Below are 22,782 nucleotides of genomic sequence, written 5' to 3' on the forward strand. Positions count from 1 at the left end.
CCACAGGGGTTGGGGGAACATCATGATCCAACCTATCAACCAGCCCTCAGCATTCCTAACCATCAGTCACGACGGCTGGGGCTGATGGGAGTTGGATCCTGCAGATGTTGTTGGACCACAGATTCCCCGCCCATGTCCCCAAGTGCAAAATGAGGAACGTCAAAGATTCTCTTCCTTCACACACTCCTCCTTGCTGTTCCCACTGCAAAGGATCTTTACAACCACCAGTCGAAACTCTCAGCCAGTTGATGGCATCAATCCTTGCATTCCTCATCTCTTTCTCCTTGTGGTTTCTTCCTCTCCAGGCCTCCAAGCCCTGATCAGACTTTCCTGCCCTCCTGTCCCGATAAGAACAAAGTTCACTTCAACCCAACTGGCTCTGCCTTTTGCCGATTCAGTCTGGTGAAGCCTTTTATTCCCAGTGTGGACTTCCTGTTCAGAGACTTCTCTTCCTCTCCCAGCCCCATGCCACCGGGCACGTTCTCCTCCTGCCAGCCCACTCACACGGTCCCAATCCTCAGTTTGCGGAAAGACTCGAGGGGAGACAACTTCGGCGAGAACCCAAAATCTCCTCCGCTGGGCTTGGAGACTTGGAAGCGGCACCAGGCTGAAGACACCGTCCTCTTCCACAGCTCCCTGGTTGTCTAAAGCTCAGAGGGGCAGACCCAAAATGAATCCGTGGTCCCTCCATGGCCTGTGGAGAAGAGTGCCTTGGAATGCAGAGAACAGAGCACTTCTAGGACACAAGTCCTCCAGCAACTGCCTTAAAAAAATGCAGACTGCCACTGGACTTTTCTGCAGCCGCAGTAGTTTTTTCCCTTTTGACTCCTGGTACTTAAAAGCACTTCAATTCCCTACAAGTTCATGTCACTGTCCGGCTATTGCGATGTCCAAAGAGCCCCTCATCCTCTCTGATGGAATATACACACTATAAGCTACCGGGTTTTTCCTCCTCTTGTTTGCTTGCTGGGTGAGGCAAGAGCTCATGTATGTTTTTTTTTTGTTTGTTTTTTTTTGTTTTGAATTATCCCAAGGATGTGTCTCAGGCTTTTCACAGACTAGGGAGGATGAAAGGGTTTACATGTATCCAGAGGAACTGGTGTACGCTGCTCTAGCAGATGGCTGCTGGGCAAGAGTTGTGCTGGGCAATCTGTTTCCAGGGAATGAGACATCTAGAGATTATTTTGCATCCTGCCCTGCACTCTATGAGACTAGCATTACTGGAACACAGCTAAATGCTTGAAAGAAGCATTTTCTCTTCCAATCATGCTGTAACAGTTAGAAGTTGAATTGACAGAAATTCAACTTGTGTGCCTTTTTTGAGGTCTTACTCCCTTCCCTTATGGAGTAAGAATAAGGGAATGTTCTCTCTTTTCCCCCTCTCCCCCCCCCCCCAATACACTCCCCAGACATCTTTTCCAGTGGACCTCTTGAGGAGATTTCTTGCAACAGTTCTGGCAAAGGAAACTGATGCTGAAGCCAGAACAATGTCTAAAGTTCCCTGGTGGAATGCAGCTCTTAGCATATCAAATCCACTTCCTTCCTTTTTTTTAATTGTAATGATTTGGCCAGTCCAGTTAGGTCTGACACTACTACAATTCTGGCTGATGAGTCAGGGGGATCTGCTCAGCTTTAACCCTACTTTTTAATGCACAGAACACTCCAAAGATCCTATGGTTCACTTAAACTTAACATTTTAGGCCACCCGCATTCTCTCCCCCCCCCCCCACAGCACAACTGTGAAAGGCCTTAAACCTGGTGATGCCTTGATTGCAAAGTATTAGAAATGAAAGCAACTCGTCTTTTTGCTAAGCCTCTGGATTGCATTGAAAAGGTTTTCTTGAACCTGAGATGGAAACTATATTTTCTATTTGAAAACAGTATTTTTGCAGCTACTTTTGAAGTTTTGTAAATTTTAATGTATGTATCACAAAAGCTTAAGGAAGAATGTTAGCCTTGGAGGATCACTGCCTTGTCTTGGAGAGGCTTTTGCAGATTTTGGTGTTTAAACCAATTAAAAAAATAAAATTGTTCGGTATCTGAGGTATCTGTACTGTGCCTTGTCTGAGTAGAGATTGGTCAGTGGGATTGGATGAAGTGTTGGACACACACACTTGCAGCTCTGTAAAAGGAATAAGAAATCTACAGATGGGTGGCATATTCTTGGGTTGGTATTTGCTTGTTATCCCATCAGTTGAACCTATTAACTAATCTCTAGTGAAAGAGTTTGGCTTAAACTGGGAATAATATACTTTAGGAGGCTGTGGATTTCAGTTAATACAGGCTTTAAGTATACATCTCCTTTCCTGATGTCAAGACCATCCTAATGAGCTCAGAGACGGGTAACAATGCATGTTAAACTTAGAGGAGCGGAAGAGCCAAAACATTTTTTTAGGAGGCTGTGGACTTTGGCTGATGGGAGGTTTGTGACTGCCACATCATTCTTCCCATGTCACGTCAAGGCCATCCTCATGAGTTCAGAGACGAGTAACAGTAGTAGATGGCAACAATGGCTGCATAGCATGCTGAACTTGGAGAAGCAGAAGAAAGACATTTGGGAGCCAGGTAACATCTATAAAGACCAGGTGTTCAACTGAGACAGCATATAAGCTTCAAAGGGAGTCACCATGACTACTGAAGTTTTTGTTTGGCTTTTTTAATGATCAAGGGACATATCAGTTTTCTTAATTAAGCAAACAGGCCGCTCTGGGTTGTAAACGGCAGGATTTAATCGGGGCAACCTTCCCTAAAAGGGATTTAATTTGCTAGGTTTCTTGAGCCATTTACCATTAGAAAATCAAAGCAGAGGTTAGGAAGGCGCATGTCAGCTCCCAGCTCAACCAAAAGGCCACGAGGACGGGGGGGGGGGCGTAATTTTAGGTTAAGATGAAGGCTAGCAAGTAAGAAAAACCAGCTTGTGTGTCTTTTGAGCATAAAATTGAAGGCACGTTCATACCAGAGGGGACTGGAAGTGGCATACCGCCATGACTCTGCACTTGATACCTGTGGAGGCGCTGCTTCGTTTATTCCTCCTTAATTATAATTATTTTGGGTGGGTGGGAGAAGGAAGGCGGTAAATAAGCGCAGTAAGTAATTTACTGCAGCAGCAAACGCGTGTCCTTTAGGAAGCCCTGACACGTGTATCCCAAATCCTCACGTTACCGTGCCGCCGAGCCGCTGCCCCCCGCGGCTCCGCCTCTCCCGGAACCAGCAATAAGGCTCCGACACGAGGCAAAAGCCCTTCCCCGCGGGCCCCGCCTCCCGACGAGCCACATTTGGCGACGTCTAAACCTGCCGCCCGCTTCCTTCTAGGCCCCGCCGAGGTGCTGCCTTCCGCGGCGCCTGAAGAGGCGCGAAACAAGCGCGAACAAAACAACGCGGGCGCTCCGGAGCAGCGGGAGAGAAGACCCCCTCAAGCGGACCCGCGCGCGGCTCGACCGACCCCCGTTCAAACGGCGTCGTCCTCCTCCTCGTCAGGCGCCGCGGAGGGCAGCCCCCGGCCGGGAGTCGGCGGGGGTCCTTCCGGGCCGCCGTCGCAGCCGCCTCTATGAGGCCCTCTTTCCCCCCGCCAGCGGCACCGCTGAGGGATGTTTGCGTGGAGCTGCCGGCGCTGAGGCTGCCGGCGCCGGGAACGGTTCCAGGGCCTGTCATGGGGGTGAGCGGCGGGCCCGGAGGCGGCGGCGGCGCCCTGTTCCCTGAGCGGTTTCGTCTGCCGCTCTGCTGCCTGGGCGTCTTCGTCTGCTACTTCTGGTACGGCGTCCTGCAGGAGACAATGTAAGTTGCCCCGAAGCCGCGCACGACACGCGCCTCTGGCTTTGAGGGGTTGCTTGGTGGCGACCTCAAAGCCGCCTCCTCCTCCTCCCATATGCACACGTCTTCTTCCTACCTTCGCAACGTACCCCCAGTCTCTCTCCACTGACTTGGGGGGGCGGGGAGCAGTGCCGGATTTATGTATAAGCTAAACAAGCTATGGGACGTGGGTGCCGCTGTGGTCTAAACCACAGAGCCTAGGACTTGCCGATCAGAAGGTCGGCGGTTCAAATCCCCGTGACGGGGTGAGCTCCCGTTGCTCGGTCCCTGCTCCTGCCAACCTAGCAGTTTGAAAGCACGCCAGTGCAAGTAGATAGATAGGTACCGCTCCGGTGGGAAGGTAAACAGCGTTTCCGTGCGCTGCTCTGGTTTGCCAGAAGCGACTTAGTCCTGCTGGCCACATGACCCGGAAGCTGTACGCCGGCTCCCTTGGCCAATAAAGTGAGATGAGCGCTGCAACCCCAGAGTCGGCCACGACTGGACCTAATGGTCAGGGGTCCTTTACCTATCTTCAGGTAGGGCTGGGAACATTCCCTGTCTGAAACCCTGGAGAGCCACTGTCACTCTATGCAGATGGTACTGAGCAAGATTAAGCCAGTGGTCTGACTTGGTATAAGGCAGCTTTCCCTTCTGTTTGGTGGATTTACTTCTTACGTCTCTTCCATTTCTTACACTCGCTGTTTGAGGAGGAGGTTTTGCATGGGTTGGATATTTATACAGGCGCCTCCCCACTTGTGCACGATCAGCACAAGTGTTCCTGCAGACACACGTGTCATTTTCAGTGCTGCAAGGGGGCAGAACAGGGAGGGGAATCCCCACTTAGAACAGAACCCCTCTGTGTAGGGATTCCCCTGTAGAGTGGTACCTCGGGTTACAGATGCTTCAGTTTACAAACTCCGCTAACCCGGAAATAGTACCTCGGGTTAAGAACTTTGCTTCAGGATGAGAACAGAAATCACGCGACGGCGGTAGTGGGAGGCCCCATTAGCTAAAGTGGTATCTCAGGTTAAGAACAGTTTCAGGTTAAGAATGGACCTCCAGAACGAATTAAGTTCTTAACCCGAGGTACCACTGAATTTTACTTGTTATGAGCTGTTTGAGAGTATGTGTTTCCTCTCCCTATGCCTCCCTGCCTGGCTTCGATCTTGTGTCTCCCCTACCTCCTCCACAGTTAAAGCACTTTCAAGAGTTGGGCTGCCCTCCCTATTCCTTGTAGTCTGTTTCCAAAGCAGCTGTTGTCTCGTGGCCCTGCAAGAAACCACACAAATCTGAAAAGAGCTACAGTTTGTGTGTTCTCCTGACGGCGACACAAGTGCAATCCAGCAATTGCATTCCTGTGCTTTGTTGCCCTCAGTTACCCATGACTGCACGGGGGGAAAGATCCTGATGCCATTTGGCTCACTGAAAAGAAGTAAATGTACCTTGGCCTATCTCAGATGTTCCATGCACCGTAAAACTAGCGCATGCCTACCCTTTGCTACTGACACGTGCACATAAGTTGAGTCATTTGATATCTTTTCCTTTGCAACTGACACTACCCTTTCAATTTGGTTTTCCTGCAGTACAAGAGGCAAATATGGGGAAGGAGCAAAGCAGGAAAAGTTCAGATATGCTCTGTCTTTGGTCTTCATCCAGTGTGTGATCAATGCTATTTTCGCCAAACTGTGTAAGTACTTTTTTATTTATTACAACCTTTTTATTCCACCTTTCCTCCAAGGAGCTCAAGATTGTATGTGTGGTTCTCCCCCTATCCATTTTCTCTTCACAAGAACTCTGAGGTATGCCAGGTTCAAAGACTGTGACTGGCCTGATTTCTCCCATTGAGCTTCTATGACTGAGTGGGGGTTTGAACCCTAGCTTCTTGGGTCCTAACCCAATATGCTAACTACCACTGTATTTCCAAAGAAATACAGTGCTCTGTAGAAATGTGGCTGCTCTGAGCCCTTTGCCTATCCCTTACTTGTGAAAGTTTTTTGCAAAACTCATCGGGGTGTGCCCTTTGCAGGAAGGAGTTGCTTTGGCCTGATTCTTATTAACACCTGCAGCCAGAGATTTTAAATCCAGATAGGAAATTCAGTTCCCGTTTTGATACCTCTGCATCACCCTCATCAGCTTTCTCTGAGGAAGGGAGGAGCAGGTGAATGAGAATTCCTGTTGCTTGTGTGCTTTCCTTTCTCTCCCGCCACCTGCCTTTTGGTTTTGAAAACTCAAAATAGGGTAGAGGCAAAAAAGACATCTCTGTTCCTTTTTTTCTTTTTCTCCCCATTCAAAAATGGCTTCAGAAAGGTAGCAGAAGGTTGTACACTCTTTCAAGTGCATCCATTTCCTCAGCACCACTACCATTGCAGGTGGAAGGGAGAGTTAGCAACTGAACTTAGCCCCCTTTATCTTCCTTCCTCCCCTCCTTAAAAAATATTGGCCTGCTGGATACTCCACAGAGATTTCCTGGATGGGGGAAACTGCTTAGGGGAGGGTGATTTGATCAGGGAAAAAATGGCTGAGGGGGAAAGGATTATGTGCCCTCTGTTGCCTACCATCCCAGCTGCTGGTGCAATCAGTTTTACAGGGTTCTGATGCTGCTCTCTCTTTTTTAAGTGTATTGTGAGAAAATTGCATGTGTAATGTCTTGTTTGGCTGTAAGAAACAATACAAAAGACTTTTAGGGTTCTGGTTTCCTCCCCCCTTGAAACAAGTGTTAGAATGCTGCTGATTTGCACCAATGTATACCTGTGTGGTCCTCCTAGACGTGGCTTTGCCTCTATTCCATGTTCAGGTTTTAGAGTTAAGAGGCCTGAGCACCTTAACCATTTCACCTTCTGCATATGAAAGCCAGGGCCATGCAGCTCTGCCGTTGGTTGGCCTGCTCTTGCTTTGTTGCAAACATGCCTGTTTCTTTCACCTTTTTCTCCCCCAATCAGTGATCCAGTTTTTTGACAGCGTCAAGGTGGATCGGACACAGAACTGGCTATACGCAGCTTGCTCTCTCTCCTACCTGGGTGCCATGGTCTCCAGCAACTCTGCCCTGCAATTTGTCAACTACCCAACTCAGGTGAAGAAGGGGAGGTTGCTAGTGGGAGCAAGGGGGTTAGCAAGAGATGAAGAGGGTCTGGGAAATGGGATGTCTCCTGCTTTCTGGTGCACAGCTTGGCAACCTTTTCACTGCTGCATGCATGATACCTTAAGCCCAGGGAATAACAAAGAGAATATATTGAAAGCAGGATACTAGCTGCATAAATGTGGCAGACGTGATGTTCTTCATTGATGGTTCTGAAATAATGGTCCTTAAATGAGACAGGAGTAATAAGAGGCTCTCAACAGTGTGTGACCCTCCAAGGGGGGATATCAACAGTAGAACAAACCGTTTTGCCTGCCTTTTTGGTAACTACCTTAGAAGAGTTTGGTGCTTAGAATCTGCCAAACAAGGCTTGCTCCAGGATTTGGGGACACCCATATTAAAAGGAAAGCAGCCAGACCAGCATACAGTGGTACCTTGGGTTACATACGCTTCAGGTTACAGATGCTTCAGGTTACAGACTCCGCTAACCCAGAAATAGTACCTCAGGTTAAGAACTTTGCTTCAGGATGAGAACAGAAATCGCACGGCAGCAGCAGGAGGCCCCATTCGCTAAAGTGGTGCTTCAGGTTAAGAACAGTTTCAGGTTAAGAACGGACCTCCAGAACGAATTAAGTACTTAACCCGAGGTAGCACTGTACACCCCACTTCAACATTCACCCAGATCCCCCTCGTCTCTCTGCTACATACACAGGCCCCTGCACACTTTCTCTTGCAGAGGTTTATGGGGTCTTTCATTGTCTGCTCCTCTTCCAGTAAAGTTGGAAGTCGCATAAGCTGCTTATGCTGCTTAAAGCTTTTCTGCAACCCAGAGCAAAGTGACAGTATCCTCTGTTCCCTGAGTCTCCTGCAGTGTGCTGACACAGACAGAAGACTGTGTGAGAAGTGCCTGGACACATGGCACAAAGGCGAGAGTGATGGCCCAGTTGTTTCAGCAAGCCCTCCCTGGGCTTGCGAATCTAGGCATTTTGCTTAACCCACAGCCCTTTGCACCGGCCATGATTCCAAAGCAGGGGCCATGGCCTTTCTGGGATTGCTGAAAGGGATGAGCAAGATTGGAGATGTGTGCAGGAGACAAAACACTGCAGGTGGGGGAGGAGCAGGGATTCCAAGAAAGCCGTGGCTTCAGGAATGTAGAAGCCAAGCAGGAATGGCCAGTAACACCACCAGGAAGATTTGGCAGGCGATGTAAAAGAGGGAGGGGTGTGATTTTGTAATAGTAGAGAGGGAAGAATGAGTTAGCGAAGAAGGAAAGAAGGGAGAGAGTGTTAAGTAGAGATAGAACACAGAGCGTGAGAGCTTTTAAAATTAAGGATTAGAAGCTTAAAGAGGGTGCCAAATGTGATGAGTTTGCAAAAGGAAAGAACAGAGATTCTTCGTTTCTGTTCATTGAGTATCTTCTGCACCTCAAGCATCAGTTTTTCTCTGGGGTGGAGTTGACTCAGGCACTGGTTGATGCTGCTAAAGGTGAGGTTATGGAATGTTAGGTCTAAATAAATTTCTCCCTTTTCTCCCATGTAGGTGCTGGGGAAGTCCTGTAAACCTATTCCAGGTAAGTAGCCCCTGTGCTGGTAAGCAGAACCATGTTTTGTGCTTTGCAGAGCAACTACGCGGATGAGTTGAGCATATCGACAAAATCTGCATGCCTGCTGCTTGGTTTTGCTACGTTTGCTTCCCAGATTCAGACCCCAAAAGTCAGAGTTAAGGACTGGAATGGCAAGGAGGGGAGGGAAGGCTCTTGAGACTTTGCTGCCTGCCGTCTCTTTAATGAGCCCAGAATGGCATGTTTATCCTCAAACAGTCCTGAGTGGTAGGCTAGGCAGAGAGGTAATAATGGCTTGCCCAAGTGCAGCCAGTGACTGTCCGACCTGAGTGGAAATCTGAACCTAGATTTCTCCCATGTCGAAAGCAACCCCTCCAGTGCTTCACTTTCAGGTATTGATGCATTCTGTCCCATCCACCAGAAGGATTGGGTAGGTAGAGCAACACTTTTCAAACGATGCAGCTGAATGAAAATGGAAAGTGTGCTAAATGTTAAATAACCACAAGTCAAATTAAAAGTGACCCTTAATGCCACTCGCCAAAAGCTCAAACCTGAGCAGCAAAGGGGGTTAGAGTGTGGTTTAAAGGCTCCAGATACACCTCTGAAAGTAAAGAGTGGGCTGGAAGCCTCACATAATACAGGCTGTTCTAAGCTGCTTGGAGGGAGAGGTGGCTCAAGATGATAACTAATGAAACGCAGCACCTAATACAGTGCAGGTGCTTTTCTTTTTTAAAAAAAAATAAATTATTAAATATTTTCATGAACTACAAAGAACATGCAACGTCTCTCACCTTTTTTTCTTTACAAAAACATTGCATACAGTCAAACCTCAGTTGTCGAACGTAATCCGTTCCAGAAGCCCGTTCGGCTTCTGAAACGTTCCGACAACCAAATCGCAGCTTCCGTCTGGTTGTAGGAGCTTCCTGCACTCAAGCGGAAACCGCGTCGGACGTTTGGCTTCCGAAAAGCGTTTGAAAACTGGAGCATTTACATCCGGGTTTTCGGGAGTCGAGGTTTGACTGTACTAATAGAGGTTCTGCTACTACAGACACCCATGGAGCCCTTAAGTAGGAACTGGCTTATCTGCATATCTTTTAGAAATGCTGTGATTCTCACATGGAGTGGTGCACCGCAATGGTGCAGCAGGAGAGGATGGCAAGTATTGTTGGAAAATTCCAGGACAATCAAAGAAACATTTAATTAGACCGAATATAAATGAGATTACCAGGCATAGGCAGGCTCACGCCAGAGGGTCATTTATAATTATATTTTGGGGTTGATTCATGTTCTTATGCAGCTGCATTGTTTTATCCTTTCTGGATGCCCCAGGATCATATTATAAACTAGTTGTGTTCTATGTTATGAATCAGGCACTGCTAGGAGTTCCTTTTTGTTTTCCAACGTATTTCTTACCAATAAATAGCTTGGTGTGGCGTGAGCAAAATTTATTCTGGAAGTGTGGCCCAGGGGGGAAAGTTTGAGAACCATTGTGCTAACAGGGTTGGAGAATTCATTTAGGGTCCTCCTCACGGATTGATTCCTGGGAGGGAAGGGAGCCTGTAAAAGCCAACTGGGCAATGCCAACCCACATTTTGTAGCCCTGTGGGATCCCTCCAGATGCAGATCTGCAAGCATCTTTTGTTCGTTTGACCGGGGCCTTTTCCAAGGCCATATTCTCACAGGACCAGGCAGAGACTTAGCAGGTTTGGAGCGTCACTTGGACTCAGTGTGACAGTTCCTGTTCTTGAGACTGGCCTGGGTCTCCTGCTCTTTGGGAAGCAACATTGCCGCAGCACGGAAGCTGATGTCGCAGAGTCTGCAAAGGTCAACAGATGGTTATATTTCCTAACAGAGCCACCCTGGGAGTCACCTTGCCCACGGTTCCTTCCTTTCTCTCTTTCTAGTCATGCTCCTGGGGGTGACGGTGCTAAGGAAGAAGTACCCCTTGTCCAAATACCTGTGTGTCTTGCTGATCGTCACAGGCGTGGCCCTGTTCATGTACAAACCAAAAAAGGGAGGAGACGTCGGGGATGACCACCTCTTTGGGTATGGAGAACTCCTGCTGGTAAGCCCCTGAGCATTAATAAGTCTGTGGCAGCAGTGGCAGGGTGCTCAATTGGTGCTGGATACAGCAGGAGCATTAATGCCTGGGAGCATTAAACCACCCTTGTAGACTAAGTCCACACAAGTTACCAGCCTGCCACTTCCTTCCTTTATTAGCCTACTGGGGGGCTGGCAAAGGAGAGATGGAGAACTCCATTTTGCAGCAGCCTGCTGCGTTTCTGTGCTAGATGTCCAAGAAGGGGGGCTTCTGTCCTCTGGCGACCCACTCAGTATCTCTGCTGGGCACAGAGGAGGTAATGAGTTCTCAGTCCCTCTGTGGCCAGTCCACTCACTCACTTGCATGCAGTTTCTTGCTCCCTGGAGCTCCCAGCACATAAGCGGCACACAAAACACTAAAAAACCATTCTATGTTCTAAATCTTATATTAATAATCCAAAAATTGAGAGAGCTATGTACAAGATCTACTACAGAAGCCACAAAGAGAAAACTCATTCAAATTGTGTCCAAAAGGAAGATTCAGTCTTTAAAGGTTCCTTTAGCTAGGCTCCTGTAGATATCAACAAAGGTAAGTTGGATCAAACGGGAGTGTCGGCTTAGTAAATGAATAAATGCTTAAGTCAAGAAAGAACTTAGCATATGAAGTTGGATGTATGTAAATACACCAAAATCTTGAGGGAGAATTTCCTGAAATTAAATATTATAGCTTAATCTAAGAAGAAATGTAACATATGGACTTGAATGTTTATAAATATATCAAAACCGTGAGAGAGAATTTACTGAAGAAGCCCGAGACTCTTCATGGGCGAAACAGGTGACAAACGCCGGCACCCTGCCTAACTCTTGTGCGTAACATCACCGACACTTCGTTTGATCCAACTTACCTTTGTTGATGTCTACAGGAGCTGGTCTTCTATGAGAATTGGCAGCATAGGTTCATTTCTTCAGCCCTGGAGCTCCCAGGCACGTGCTTAAATACAAGGCTGGCGTAGTCAGCCATGCTGAACTGGGTGACGGCTAATTTATTAGCACACTTGGGGGGCTGACTGCAACAGGGAGTTTTCTCTGCCACGGGGCAGGGAACCTGTGGCCCTCCAGATGTTGGACTGAAGCTTTTGGTTCAGCTCCACCTCACTGTCCAGGAGCCTGGATAGCTCCGTTGGTTATAGAGTGTGGTGCTGATAATGCCAAGGTTGCGGGTTCGATCCCCGCATTAGACAGCTGCATAGTCCTGCATTGCAGGGGGTTGGACTAGATGATCCTTCCAACTAGACAATTCTATCATTCTATGACTCTTGAGAGGCTTCTTCGTGTTAAGGCCTTCGATACCTCAACGCCGAATGGGACGCTCTAGTCGATCACTTCTTGTGTGAGTCATTTTCTGTGGGTTCTGATCGTGCTCACATTTCACCTATAAAACAGCCCTTTCTCCTCTATTGGAGGAAGGGGGAATCCTGTCTGGATTGGCTCTGCCTACCTCTCCACTGGCAGGAAGTAAAAAAACTTTGAGAGATTACTGGGGCTGGGACAGCCTCTCTCTCCGGTTCAGCTTCCTGCAGGTTGTTCTAGCCAGCTGCTCTAGGCACGGCAAAATAGAAAAGGTGGGAACGCCATCTTGGAAGGGGTTTTTCCTTTGTTCTTCCTTTGTCTGTTCTTGGTTCCTTTTTCTGCTCCCTTCCGTTGCTGCTCCTGGATGGAGTGGCCAGTGCTCTTTGGGCCCTCCTCTTCTGTCACAGCCTTTCCAGTCTGCGCATGTCGCTGTCTACAGTCATTGGGAAATCGCATGGGGAGCATGCCTGGACGGTACAGAAGAGCCCCCCCTTTGGGCCTACAGCAACATGTGGGTGGTGGCAGGGGCTGGGGTTGGCAGGGTCGAGGCAAACACGGCACATTCCCACTATCCTGGTGCATGGCATTGTGATGAAGCTGCAACAACCGAAGGAAGCTGCTGTGGTGCAAGGGGTTTACCTTGGAGAAGGGGTGCATTCTTAAAGTGCGTTCAGATTTTAAAGCAGGGTGCCTAACCTTTCTCGGCTGGAGGACCAATCTGCTCCTTGCCACCCCTCCAGGAGCTGCATGGCACAGGGCGGGTGTCGCCAACTATATAGGCCACACTCATGCGCACATGTGTATACTCAATAAATAACGGGTGCAGAAAGATGGCTCCTCCTTCTTTTGTTCATTGACTGCTTGGCAGTTGGTAGCCCCATAGAGTGAAAATTGGGATGGGGGGAGATTTAAATTCATAACCTGACTTGGTGGTGGGCTTCCCTCCCTGTGCCCTAATCCATACACTTATGTGGAAGTGGAGACCACCTTACCACTTTGTAGAGTAGCTGTTGTCATCAGTGAACACAAATCTACTTTTTGTTTGAGGCTTTTAGGGAGGTCAGAGGGAGATGCAGGTAAGGCAGGTATGGAAGGCAGGAAGGAGGCAGAAATAAGTGTCTGGGAAGCTGTGTGTGTGACTTGAAGATTCTTAAATCTTCATTAGTAACTGCCTAGATGTGTTAGCTTTCCCACTCTAAAGGCTGGATATTGGCCTCTCCTTAAAGCTGCAGTTCACTGTTCTTGGAAAACACCACCCATTTCTGCGCTGCAGAACCAGATTTGGCATATCCGTGTTTGAGGGTTGTGTTTGTGGGGGAATGTGTGTGTTGCTAATCCCCTTGCTAAGCAGGTTTTGTTCAGCCCAGCATGCCGTACTCAGCAGGTATACATGTGTGTCTGATTTCTCCTTCTCTCACCCACCCTAGTTGCTATCCTTGACCTTGGATGGACTGACCGGAGTGTCTCAGGACCACATGAGAGCTCATTACCAGACTGGTTCCAATCACATGATGCTGAATGTCAATCTGTGGTCTACTTTGTTCCTTGGAGCCGGTAAGCACTTTCTTGTGGCACAGGGAGCGGGGGAAGAAGCAGGATGGCCTGGCTTGACCCTGGTAGCCGTGATCTGCACCGTCATGGAAGCAACCAAAGGCTAAGTGCTTGTGGCTGTGCATGTGGCTGTACCTGCAAAAGGGGGTGAAGGTCTAAGCCCGGTTAGTACACGAGCCTTGGATACATCAGAATCCTTGTAGCATGTAAGGCACGGGGGTGTGCATTTTCTTTACCCATTGATGGATATGGTCTGTCCCACTTCCTGCTCATACACAGTGTGCCTGGGTCCAGTAAATTCACCTGCAGGATCCTGTTTCCACGCCTAAATTGCTATTTGTTGAATTAGGGCGAACCTTTCCTTGGTTGGCAGCTAGACTGCCCAGCAAGCCAGTTTAAATAAACTGGATAGCTCATTCAGTAGAGCATGAGGCTGTTAATCTCAGGGTTGTGGGTTCAAGCCCTGCGTTGAGCGAAAGATTCCTGCATTGCAGGGCGTTGGACAATATGACCCTCGTGGTCCTTTCCAATTCTGAATATGTTGACGGCTGCCTTCCATGGCTTGCGACTGCTGTGCAGTTCTCCACATGGCCATGGAGTGGTGCTGATGTCACCTGTAGGACTCCCCTTCCCAAAAGACCATTCCTGTGCGCAACTCACTTTTGCCTGGGGTCCCACTGCAGCTTGGCAGCAACAGCCTATTTCCGCCGTTTGGCGTCTCCCTCGTTCCAGCAACCTGGGTGGTTTCCACATTGTGCTAGGCTTCCAAGAGTTAAACCTTTGCAGTTTGGCTCCCCCCCCCCATGCAATTGTTAGACCTCTCTGCTGAGGCTGCCTTAGGAGAAACAGCTGATAATTAATGAAAAGGAGCAGTCCCTTGCAGCCAAAGTAATTTGGAGAATGATTGTTCCCCTGTATATTATTTTAAAACAAGGCAGTGTGTTAAAATGAATTCCGTAGAAGCTGCAAAGGAAGCCGGTTGGCCTGTCGTCTTCAAACGAATTATTAAGTATTAAACTGCGCAGTTTCCTTCTCCAGGTGAGTCAAGCCGTGGCCCACAGTGACAGGCAAAAAAAACCAAAATACAGAAAACACCAGGCTTGCAGGGTTTGTTAGCCAATCTAACCTGTGAGGAAGGGTCTTCCTGACTGGAAGAGGAAGGGTGATCAGCCTGAATATGAGGTTCAGCCAGCAATTTATTTTTGCTTTATTTCTTTTTTCTCAAATGCCAATCTTTGACAGCACACCAGACCATTCCTCCTAGTGGCACATCCTTAACTGCATCATCTCTTGGTGGCCTACAGCAGAAGTGGCGAAGCTGTCACCCTCCTTGTGCTCCTGGACTACAGCCCCCATCACCCTTGACCATTGGCCATGCTGGGTGAGGCTGATGGGAGTTGTAGTCCAATATAATGGGGAAGGCCACAAAGTTTCCCACTCCTGGCCTAGAAGCTGGTCCCTGGAGGATGGTGACACTACCCTGCGATTGGGACCGTTCCTGACTCTGAGATTTTAGGAGGGGGAGGCTCCAGCTGGTGGGCAGTGTTTGCAAAAACTGCCTTTTGACTCTGCTACACCTTTACCTGCCCCACGCTTGATGTCACGCATAGGTGTGCCTGGCTCTCAGGGACTGGCAGGTTCTGGTGAGTGTGCCACGGGGGAAGCGGGGCCGGAGTCTGACTTGGGAGAGGGGGCAGTGGCTTGTAGGAATCTGTACCAGCCAGGAGGCAAGAGGCAGGGAAAGCTTCAGAGCTGGAGGGTGGAGCCACAGGATAAGTCAGAAGAGGAGGCAGGTTGGGAAAGTGAAGGGGCAAGGGCTTCCCTACCTTCTTCTGCAACACTGTCTCCCAGAACCAAGAGGGGGTTGAAAAGGGAGGAGCAGAGGACGTTTCCACGCAGGCATGGTCTCTGGCTGTGTGCACGCAGTCCGTCGGGAGAAGGTACATAAACCGGCAGAGGGGAATTGATCCCGTGTTGCTGCAACTGCTCCATAGAGCGTGGACCTGGGAATAGCTGCCTAGACGCTAGATTGGTGTGCATAGGTATCCAGAGTGGCGGTGTTATCTTTGACAATAAAGACTTAACTATCTGCTATGTAGAACCATTGAATTGTAGAGTTGGAAGAGACCCCGCGGATCATCTAGTCCAACCCCTTGCAATGCAGCTGTCCCTTATGAGGATTGAACCAGCAACCTTGGCATTATTGGCACCATGCTCTAACCCATTGTGCTGTCCAGCTTTCCTTTGGCTGGGAAGCGCCTGTGACATTGGCCAAGACGGCCTTGCGAACCAAGTGGGGAGGCCCGGTGGGCCTAATTTGAATGCTTTACATGCTGCCTTTGGCCTCCCTGGAAAAATGGAGGTTTCTGCTCCATTCATTTTCTCTCTCCTGAAGGTGGCTGGAGGCTTTTGCATGTGATGGCGGATGAGAAAACGTGGAGCAGCTAGGCAGGCACGTCGAATTCAAAAATAGCTCCTTGAGCAAGGAGCAGGAGGGACTGGCTTTTTCCTCTTCCAGACGCAGCTTGCAGCGTTGCAGACTTACCTGTGAGCTAGGCAGGACCCGTTACCTTGTGGAACAGGATACGGCCAAGGATGCAGAATGCTGGTCGAAAGTGGGTGGAAATACTTGGAGCCTGAATTGCCTGCAGACAAGGCTGCCATAGTTAAAAGTAGTTGTGAGGGAGTCTCCAGCCATTTTGGCACAGGAAGAAGGACCGGGTGGGACTGAAGTGGAAAGGAATCACTTTGCAGTGTGTCTTTCAGGGGGTGGGAGAGGATTCAGTGCTTTGATTTCATCCCAATCCTTGCAGCTTATTTATATATTTTACATAATTTACATGCTGTTTATCTGTATGCGTAACCTCTTAAGCAGTGCACACACACACACACACAAACCCTGTGTATTTTGGCGGGTGTTCCTTTTGGAAGACGTGACAGCAGCCACTGAGTGAAAAATCAGGGCTCCAGTTTCCGTGTTTTCAAGGAAGCCAGCATGCTCCCTTCCTAAATGACAAAAAGTTCCTTTTTTTTGTAGTCTGGTCACCATACCAAATAAAAAAGAGGAGGGCATTTTTCTCAGGGCGAGTTAGGAGGAGATTCCACCATAATGTGTTTCCAGGTATTATGAACAGGAGCAGCACCTCTGCTAATGTCCATATCACCAAAAAGCTTGGGAACAATGGGATATGTTTGTTCAAGAAGAGCCTGCTCCCCTCTTCTTCCACAGCACACTTCTCTCATTTTCATTGAGGAGCTGTAGAGTGTTAGGCTTTGTGAAGTGTAAGCAACTGTTCTGGTTAGACGTAGCCTTATCCTGCAAGCTCTTTCAGGGCCGCCTGCCTGTTTTTCCCCCCTGCCTGAGTGAAGGGAAGATTGAGCTGTAAGCATAAATAAATGTTTTGCCTAGGAAAGTTTAAAGACACTTAGAGGCTGAAGTTGGGGGGAAAAGGAGAGAGCTGAATTCTAAACAAACATGTGAGAGAACACCCAAACTACCAATAGAATCAGAATGCTTTTATATGGTCTATATTTCATCTTTTATGATCACACAAACACACACAAATTACTTTGATTCATTCTGATAAACTGCTGCTATTGGCGACTTAGATTTTTCTCTATATCGCTTGTCTGTTTCTGGTCTGTGCCAGGATGGAAGACTTATCTGCGAACCCTGCATACACTGCCTCAAGTTTAATTACGGAAGAAAGATGGGAAGAAATATTTAGAAAAACAATATGCACAGATGCGTGTGAACACAGCTGCAGTTACCTTTCTGGCGTATTCCTAATGCACACCTAAAACACACAAAGACAGCAGTTTCTTCCAGGTCCAGATTTCTCCCCAGCCAGTATTTTATGGTTTTGAACCACCAAAATTCGGTGGTTGAATATTGTCAACTGGCCAGTCCCAGTCAAGTGAGACCGTTGAGCCCTGTAGATTGCCGGCCTGATCCATCACAGCAGTTGGAGCCAGATAACTTTGAACATCTGCTGATTAAAGCAGACAGAGGAAAGCATGTTCTATTTTTCTAAACACCCCCTCCCTTTGCAGGTATCTTGTTTACAGGAGAGCTTTGGGAATTCTTGAGTTTCACTGAGCGTTACCCCAGCATCATCTACAACATCCTCCTCTTTGGCCTGACAAGTGCCCTGGGCCAGGTGAGCGGCGTGCGTTTGCTATTCTGTGCCATGCATTTCTTCATTTTAACCAGCCCAGGGTGTGTGTATTAACCCTTGCTCTGTTCTCAAGGCATTTGGCGAAAGGTAGGATAAAGTCTGCTGCTTGAAGTACATGGATTTCCGGATAGGTTGTTCATGGGACTATTTCCAGAGTGAGAGGCCCTTCCCAGGGTGCGCTTCACCACCATAGAGCAAGCTCTAGGTTATTCTGATAGGATTTCCCACTGCTCATGAAAAAGATCTTTCTGTACATCATGGGTAGGCAAGGGTCTTTGCCTTCATCATGTGAATCAGGAGGGGATGATCTGTGTATCTTCTCCCATTGGTCCTGTGCACTACAGATGCCTTTTAACTCCTGCAGATGATTCCCAAAGACTGCAGCTCAGGCCATTTTGTCGGGTGTTCTTGGGGCTCTGCCTCTTCATCCTGTCCCTGCAGTCTGACTTTGACGCTTTGCTGGCAAGGAAAAGACGTTCTGCGTGTGCTCGGAGGGGCCATTCTCTTGCATGTTCTGCAGCTGGGCTTTCTGTCATCTTCGCCCCTTTCACCTACATCCCTTTTGCTCTGACGTGCAAATCAACAAGAGAGTGCCTTTTGCCTTTCTGCTCCCATGCTGGGTTCAGAAGCCACCCATTTGGCTCCTTGCAACGTGTGGCAATCGCGTCCCTGCTTTTCCTCTTTGCTTGGACCTCTCTGCTTCAGCAGCAAGGCTGCTGCCACGTTCCCTAAGAGGAAGCGGAGGACACAGCCTCTGAAAAAGGAAACTCTGCCCAAATCTTTTTTGGCCTAGGTGGGTGAAAAGCAGCACTATCTCTTCCCAGTACTCCAAGGGGAAAGGGCCATGTAACCCACTGTTGCGTCTGGTCACGTGCAAACTCGACAGCGCAGGGGCACGTCCCGCAGCAAAACCACCTGGGAGGATGCAAAATCTGTGTTGCTGTTGTTTGTTCCCTCGTTGATGGCATTTTACCATTGTACTGTGGAGAGTGTATTAACTTACGGTCTGTGTGTGTGGTTTGGGAGCTGCACGGCCAGGGAAAAAACAATTCTGTCCAGGGTTGTAAAGACTGCAGAGAGAATAATTGGGTGCACTCTTCCCACCTTAGATCAAATCTATTCTGTCAGGTGCCATAAGAAAGATAAGAGATAGCCTAGGATAGTACGCATCCCGGAAATGATCTCTTTCAGCTTCTGCCTTCTGGAAGAAGGTACAGGGTTATAAAGACTAGGACTAGCTGCCTGAGAAACAGTTTCTACCCAAATGCAATTCTGGTTTTAAATGCAGTATAAGGAGTCTCTATAGGAGTATATTGTATTTTTAAATGGGGTTTCAGAGTTTTTAGCGGTTTTTGAATGTCTTATGTAGATTTTTCAGTTTCATTGTTTTGTATGGGACAATGACAATAAAGATACCGTATCGTCCGGGAAAGGTGCAGCAAAGGGCAATGACAATAAAGATATTGTATCATATCGTATCGTATCCAGCCTGACTGCACATCTGCCCCTGTCTCATTGCAGAGTTTCATCTTCATGACTGTGGTATACTTTGGGCCCCTGACCTGCTCCATCGTCACCACCACCCGCAAATTCTTCACCATCTTGGCTTCGGTCATCCTGTTTGCCAATCCGATCACCGGCCTGCAGTGGGTGGGCACCATCCTAGTATTCCTTGGTAAGTTTCGGCTCCGTTTGTTTCTGGGGGAGTTTTGACTCTGTTTCCAGCAGCTCCGTCGGGAGAGCACAGGACTTTTAATCTCAGGGTCGTGGGTTCAAGTCCTACCTTGGAGAAGCGATTCCTGTATTGCAGGAGGTTGGAAGGGATGACCCTTGCGCTCCTTTCCAACTCTACAATTCCTAGCAAAACTGCCCAAGCGGTCCTGCCAACCCAACAGCAAAGTCTGGTGCTTTAAGTGGCATTTTCTGTTGGGAGGGGCAGCCTGGCTAGTCCCTCCCCGTGAGGGTCTGTACGCAGGATGGAGATATCCTTCTCTCCTGCCCATTCATTGGGGAGGTGGGGGGGCAGGGAATGGTTTTATTATTAATTTTTTAAAAATCTATTTACAGATTCCCAGGGTGGCATCCAATTTAGAATAACAAAAGGCAATAAAAAATTTCCATATAAAGCATTAAATACACGGGAGCAGTAGCCATAAAATCAATAAAATCCATGCAGAGCTGTAAAGACAATAGTAAAACCCATTATAAAATACGCTGGAAGGCCTGGGCAAATTAAGAGGCGGGTGGGAATATTTGCCTGGCGCTGTGTAATGTCAAGCTTCTCCAGGAATTGCATTCTTCTGACTACAAAGCGCCACAACCAGCACCCAACCTGCACCTTCCGTGCGCACCAGAGGTAGGGTAGGTCATCTGATGAGCAAATGATCTGGGCCGATTCCCCAGGGGAAAATTTTTTGGGGTTTTAGTTTTTGGTTATGTCGCCCAGAAAGCAGAAAAGTTTTTAGGTGAGTTTTTCAGGGGGGGACAGGGGATTATTTACTTATTTACTTTGTTCAGAAAGCATTTTTAAGACAGGACCATCTAACTGGGTCTTGTCCGCAGCTGTTTTATTTAATTGCCACGATGCTCTGTAAAATCAAGGATTGCTGGGGAGAGTCTGCTGCTGGGCGGAGGAACCGCCACAATGTAAGCCCTGCTGCACTCTCACCAGCCAGGGCAAAAAGTCGGGAGGGAGCAAGTTTGTGCATTCCCCACCTCCCCTCGCTTACTAGCAATGGGAGGGAAAGTGGCCAGAGGCCAGAGGGCGTTGGATCCAAACGCAACCATGATGCCCCCAGAACACCCTGTTACCCTTTCTACATAGAGGACAGGTCTGCAACAGCAACAGTGATGCTTCATAGCCCCTCTGCAGAGGCTGCTTTCCACGCACGTCACACTCCAACCACAGGGAATGAGGTTCGCAGCATCCTGCAGGCCCTCGGCCGCTCCCCAAGGGAGCACTAGATTGTTCCCTTTCCCAGATTTTGGTTCCTAATAACAAGCCACGTGAATACATATTGGTATAGAAAAGGAGGCTATCATAGAATGAATAATGAAAATACAGTGGTACCTCCGGTTAAGTACTTAATTCATTCTGGAGGTCCGTTCTTAACCTGAAACTATTCTTAACCTGAAGCATCACTTTAGCTAATGGGGCCTCCCACTGCTGCCATGCCGCCGGAGCATGATTTCTGTTCTCATGCTGAAGCAAAGTTCTTAACCTGGAGCACTATTTCTGGGTTAGCGGAGTCTGTAACCTGAAGCGTATGTAACCTGAAGCGCATGTAACCCGAGTTACCACTGTAGGACCTTCTGTCCTATAGACTACTGTGGTCAGAGAGAAGGTCTCAGCTCCTGTTTGTGCTAGTCGTGTGAACCACGTGTGTATATATTCATAATGTATAAGCATAAATGTGCATTTTTGTGCTTGGAGAAAGAGAGAGTGTGTCATTCCATAAAATAGTTGGAGGCTGCATGCTATTTATTTATTTATTTATTTATTTATTTGATTAATTGATTGATAGACCACCCTTCATCATAAGATCTCAGGGCAGTTCACAGAATAAAATACAGGATAAAAGCACGAAAATGAATAAAACAAAACAGCAAAACATTACCCCCCACCCCTTTGCACAGACACATTCAAAAGACTGTAGAATACTAATCAGCCAAAGGCCTGGTTGAAGAGGAGCATTTTCTCCTGGTGCCATATATATATGTGTGTGTGTGTGTGTGTGTGTGTGTGTGTGTGTGTGTGTATTTATACTATGGATTGCAAATGGCCCCACCCACAAAGAAGGCGAAGGTGTATGCATGCTTGGACAGGGGTGGGGACGCAGAGATATACGGACTTGCATTCAATTTCTTAAAAACTGCAGAGGAGACGACAAAAAAAATCAAATGGAAATGAAATGACTGCATGTGTGAACTTGTGCAGGGGGAAATGAGAGGAGGAAGGAGATTAACGGTTACTGGGTTGGTCAGCTCAAGCAGCCTGCACACAACGCGAGTCACATTTTCACCATCCCTACAAAAGCAGGGAGCTTTCCTGTTTGAGGCTGCCTCAAACAGGAAGCGTCAAAGGTGTCAGTTTTGCCTTCTGAGAGCCAGCATGGCTCTTGGGCAGTAATTGGCCAGCAGGGGCGAAGGCAGAAGCACTTCTCTCTCCCATTCATTGTAAATAAAATCTCGCACACCCACAGGAATGACCTATCTGCTGTCAGAATAGCCTCTTAAAGCCGTATTCCCCTCTTGTTTCTCTGCAGGACTTGGACTGGATGCCAGATACGGGAAAGCGTCCAAGAAAACCTCACATTAAGACAGCAGAGGGTCCTTCTCTTGGAAACCTCAACCTGAACAAACTGTTAACTTATTGTCTTACTCCCCGGCACTTATCGGATATGGACTCGTGCTTTGGGGGAGAGGGGGTTTTATGGGAGTGTGGGCAGGGCATTAGTTTGGTGCAGCTCCAAGAAACTTGGAATATTTTTTTAAAAGAGAAATCAAAGGTTTTGTTTTAATTGAAATCAACAACGTGAAGGTTTCCACGTGTACTGCCTCCTCCCCTCTGTGCCAGGAATCGAAGCTGAGGTTGGCAGGCGGCAAAAAAGAGAAGCAATTGACGAAAGGAGAGGAGCCCTTCATAATAAATAAAAGGAGGAGAGATTGAGAGAGATTTGTGTTCTCGCTTTTTTTGTCACCTTGTGGTCCTTCACTCTTGGAGGCTTTGGGCGGGAGTCACATGGACTTCCTCCAGTTCATATGTGGGGAACCTTTGGCCCTCTAGATGTTGCTTGCTGAATGTCATGGGCTGATTGGATGCAGAGGAACTAGCTTGGGAAACCTCCAAGGGAAGAAGGCTCATAGCCTGGGGAGCGGTGGTGGGATGACCATGAGGGAGAAGACTGGGGAGAGGAGCTGTCGGAAGCTTGAAGAGGTAACAGGGTTTGGTGAGCAGGGAGCATCTGTGGCAGAGCGAAGTCAGGAATCAGAGCTGAAGCAGCCGAGGAGGGAAGCCAAGAGGGAGAGATGAATCAGGCCGGTGAAGAGTCACAGGTGTCTCTCTCCTGCTGCAACAATCTCCCCTTCCCCCATGGTTTCCCAGAACCAGAAGGGGCATGAAAAGGGCAGAGAAGAGGTTGGCTTCATGCAGGCGCAGTCTCCAGTTGCTTGGACAAAGCCCTGGAGAAGAGGGGACTTAGATGGCTGTGAGCGGGTGGGGACTTTCCGTTTCAGCA

The 22,782-nt window shown here is 48.3% G+C and overlaps 2 protein-coding genes across 3 annotated transcripts in view; both read left to right on the forward strand.

The window, feature by feature from the left end:
• Nucleotides 1-2,043, forward strand: part of FAM117A (family with sequence similarity 117 member A) — a 40,992-nt gene extending 38,949 nt beyond the window's left edge. For both annotated transcript variants that reach the window (XM_053363173.1, XM_053363174.1), the window contains exon 8: nt 306-2,043. In XM_053363173.1, the coding sequence (XP_053219148.1) occupies nt 306-648 (343 nt within the window). In that variant the 3' untranslated portion in view covers nt 649-2,043. The remainder of the gene's footprint in view (nt 1-305) is intronic.
• Nucleotides 2,044-3,509: 1,466 nt separating this feature from the next.
• Nucleotides 3,510-22,216, forward strand: SLC35B1 (solute carrier family 35 member B1). The gene is made up of 9 exons (XM_053363175.1): nt 3,510-3,774; nt 5,373-5,476; nt 6,729-6,859; nt 8,405-8,435; nt 10,331-10,491; nt 13,244-13,370; nt 17,421-17,527; nt 19,067-19,220; nt 21,811-22,216. Exons 1-9 carry the CDS (start codon nt 3,548-3,550, stop codon nt 21,861-21,863), a joined length of 1,095 nt encoding a protein of 364 aa, XP_053219150.1. The 5' UTR covers nt 3,510-3,547; the 3' UTR covers nt 21,864-22,216.
• Nucleotides 22,217-22,782: the final 566 nt, after the last annotated feature.

This window comes from Podarcis raffonei, chromosome 13, assembly GCF_027172205.1.
Source record: "Podarcis raffonei isolate rPodRaf1 chromosome 13, rPodRaf1.pri, whole genome shotgun sequence".
Classification (NCBI taxonomy): Eukaryota; Metazoa; Chordata; class Lepidosauria; order Squamata; family Lacertidae; genus Podarcis; species Podarcis raffonei.

Coding starts and splice junctions, on each gene's coding strand:
- SLC35B1 (XM_053363175.1), top strand. CDS start 3,548: ATGAGGCCCTCTTTCCCCCCGCCAGCGGCACCGCTGAGGGATGTTTGC. Junction 3,775..5,372: donor GGCGTCCTGCAGGAGACAAT/GTAAGTTGCCCC, acceptor GTTTTCCTGCAG/TACAAGAGGCAAATATGGGG. Junction 10,492..13,243: donor GGTATGGAGAACTCCTGCTG/GTAAGCCCCTGA, acceptor CACCCACCCTAG/TTGCTATCCTTGACCTTGGA.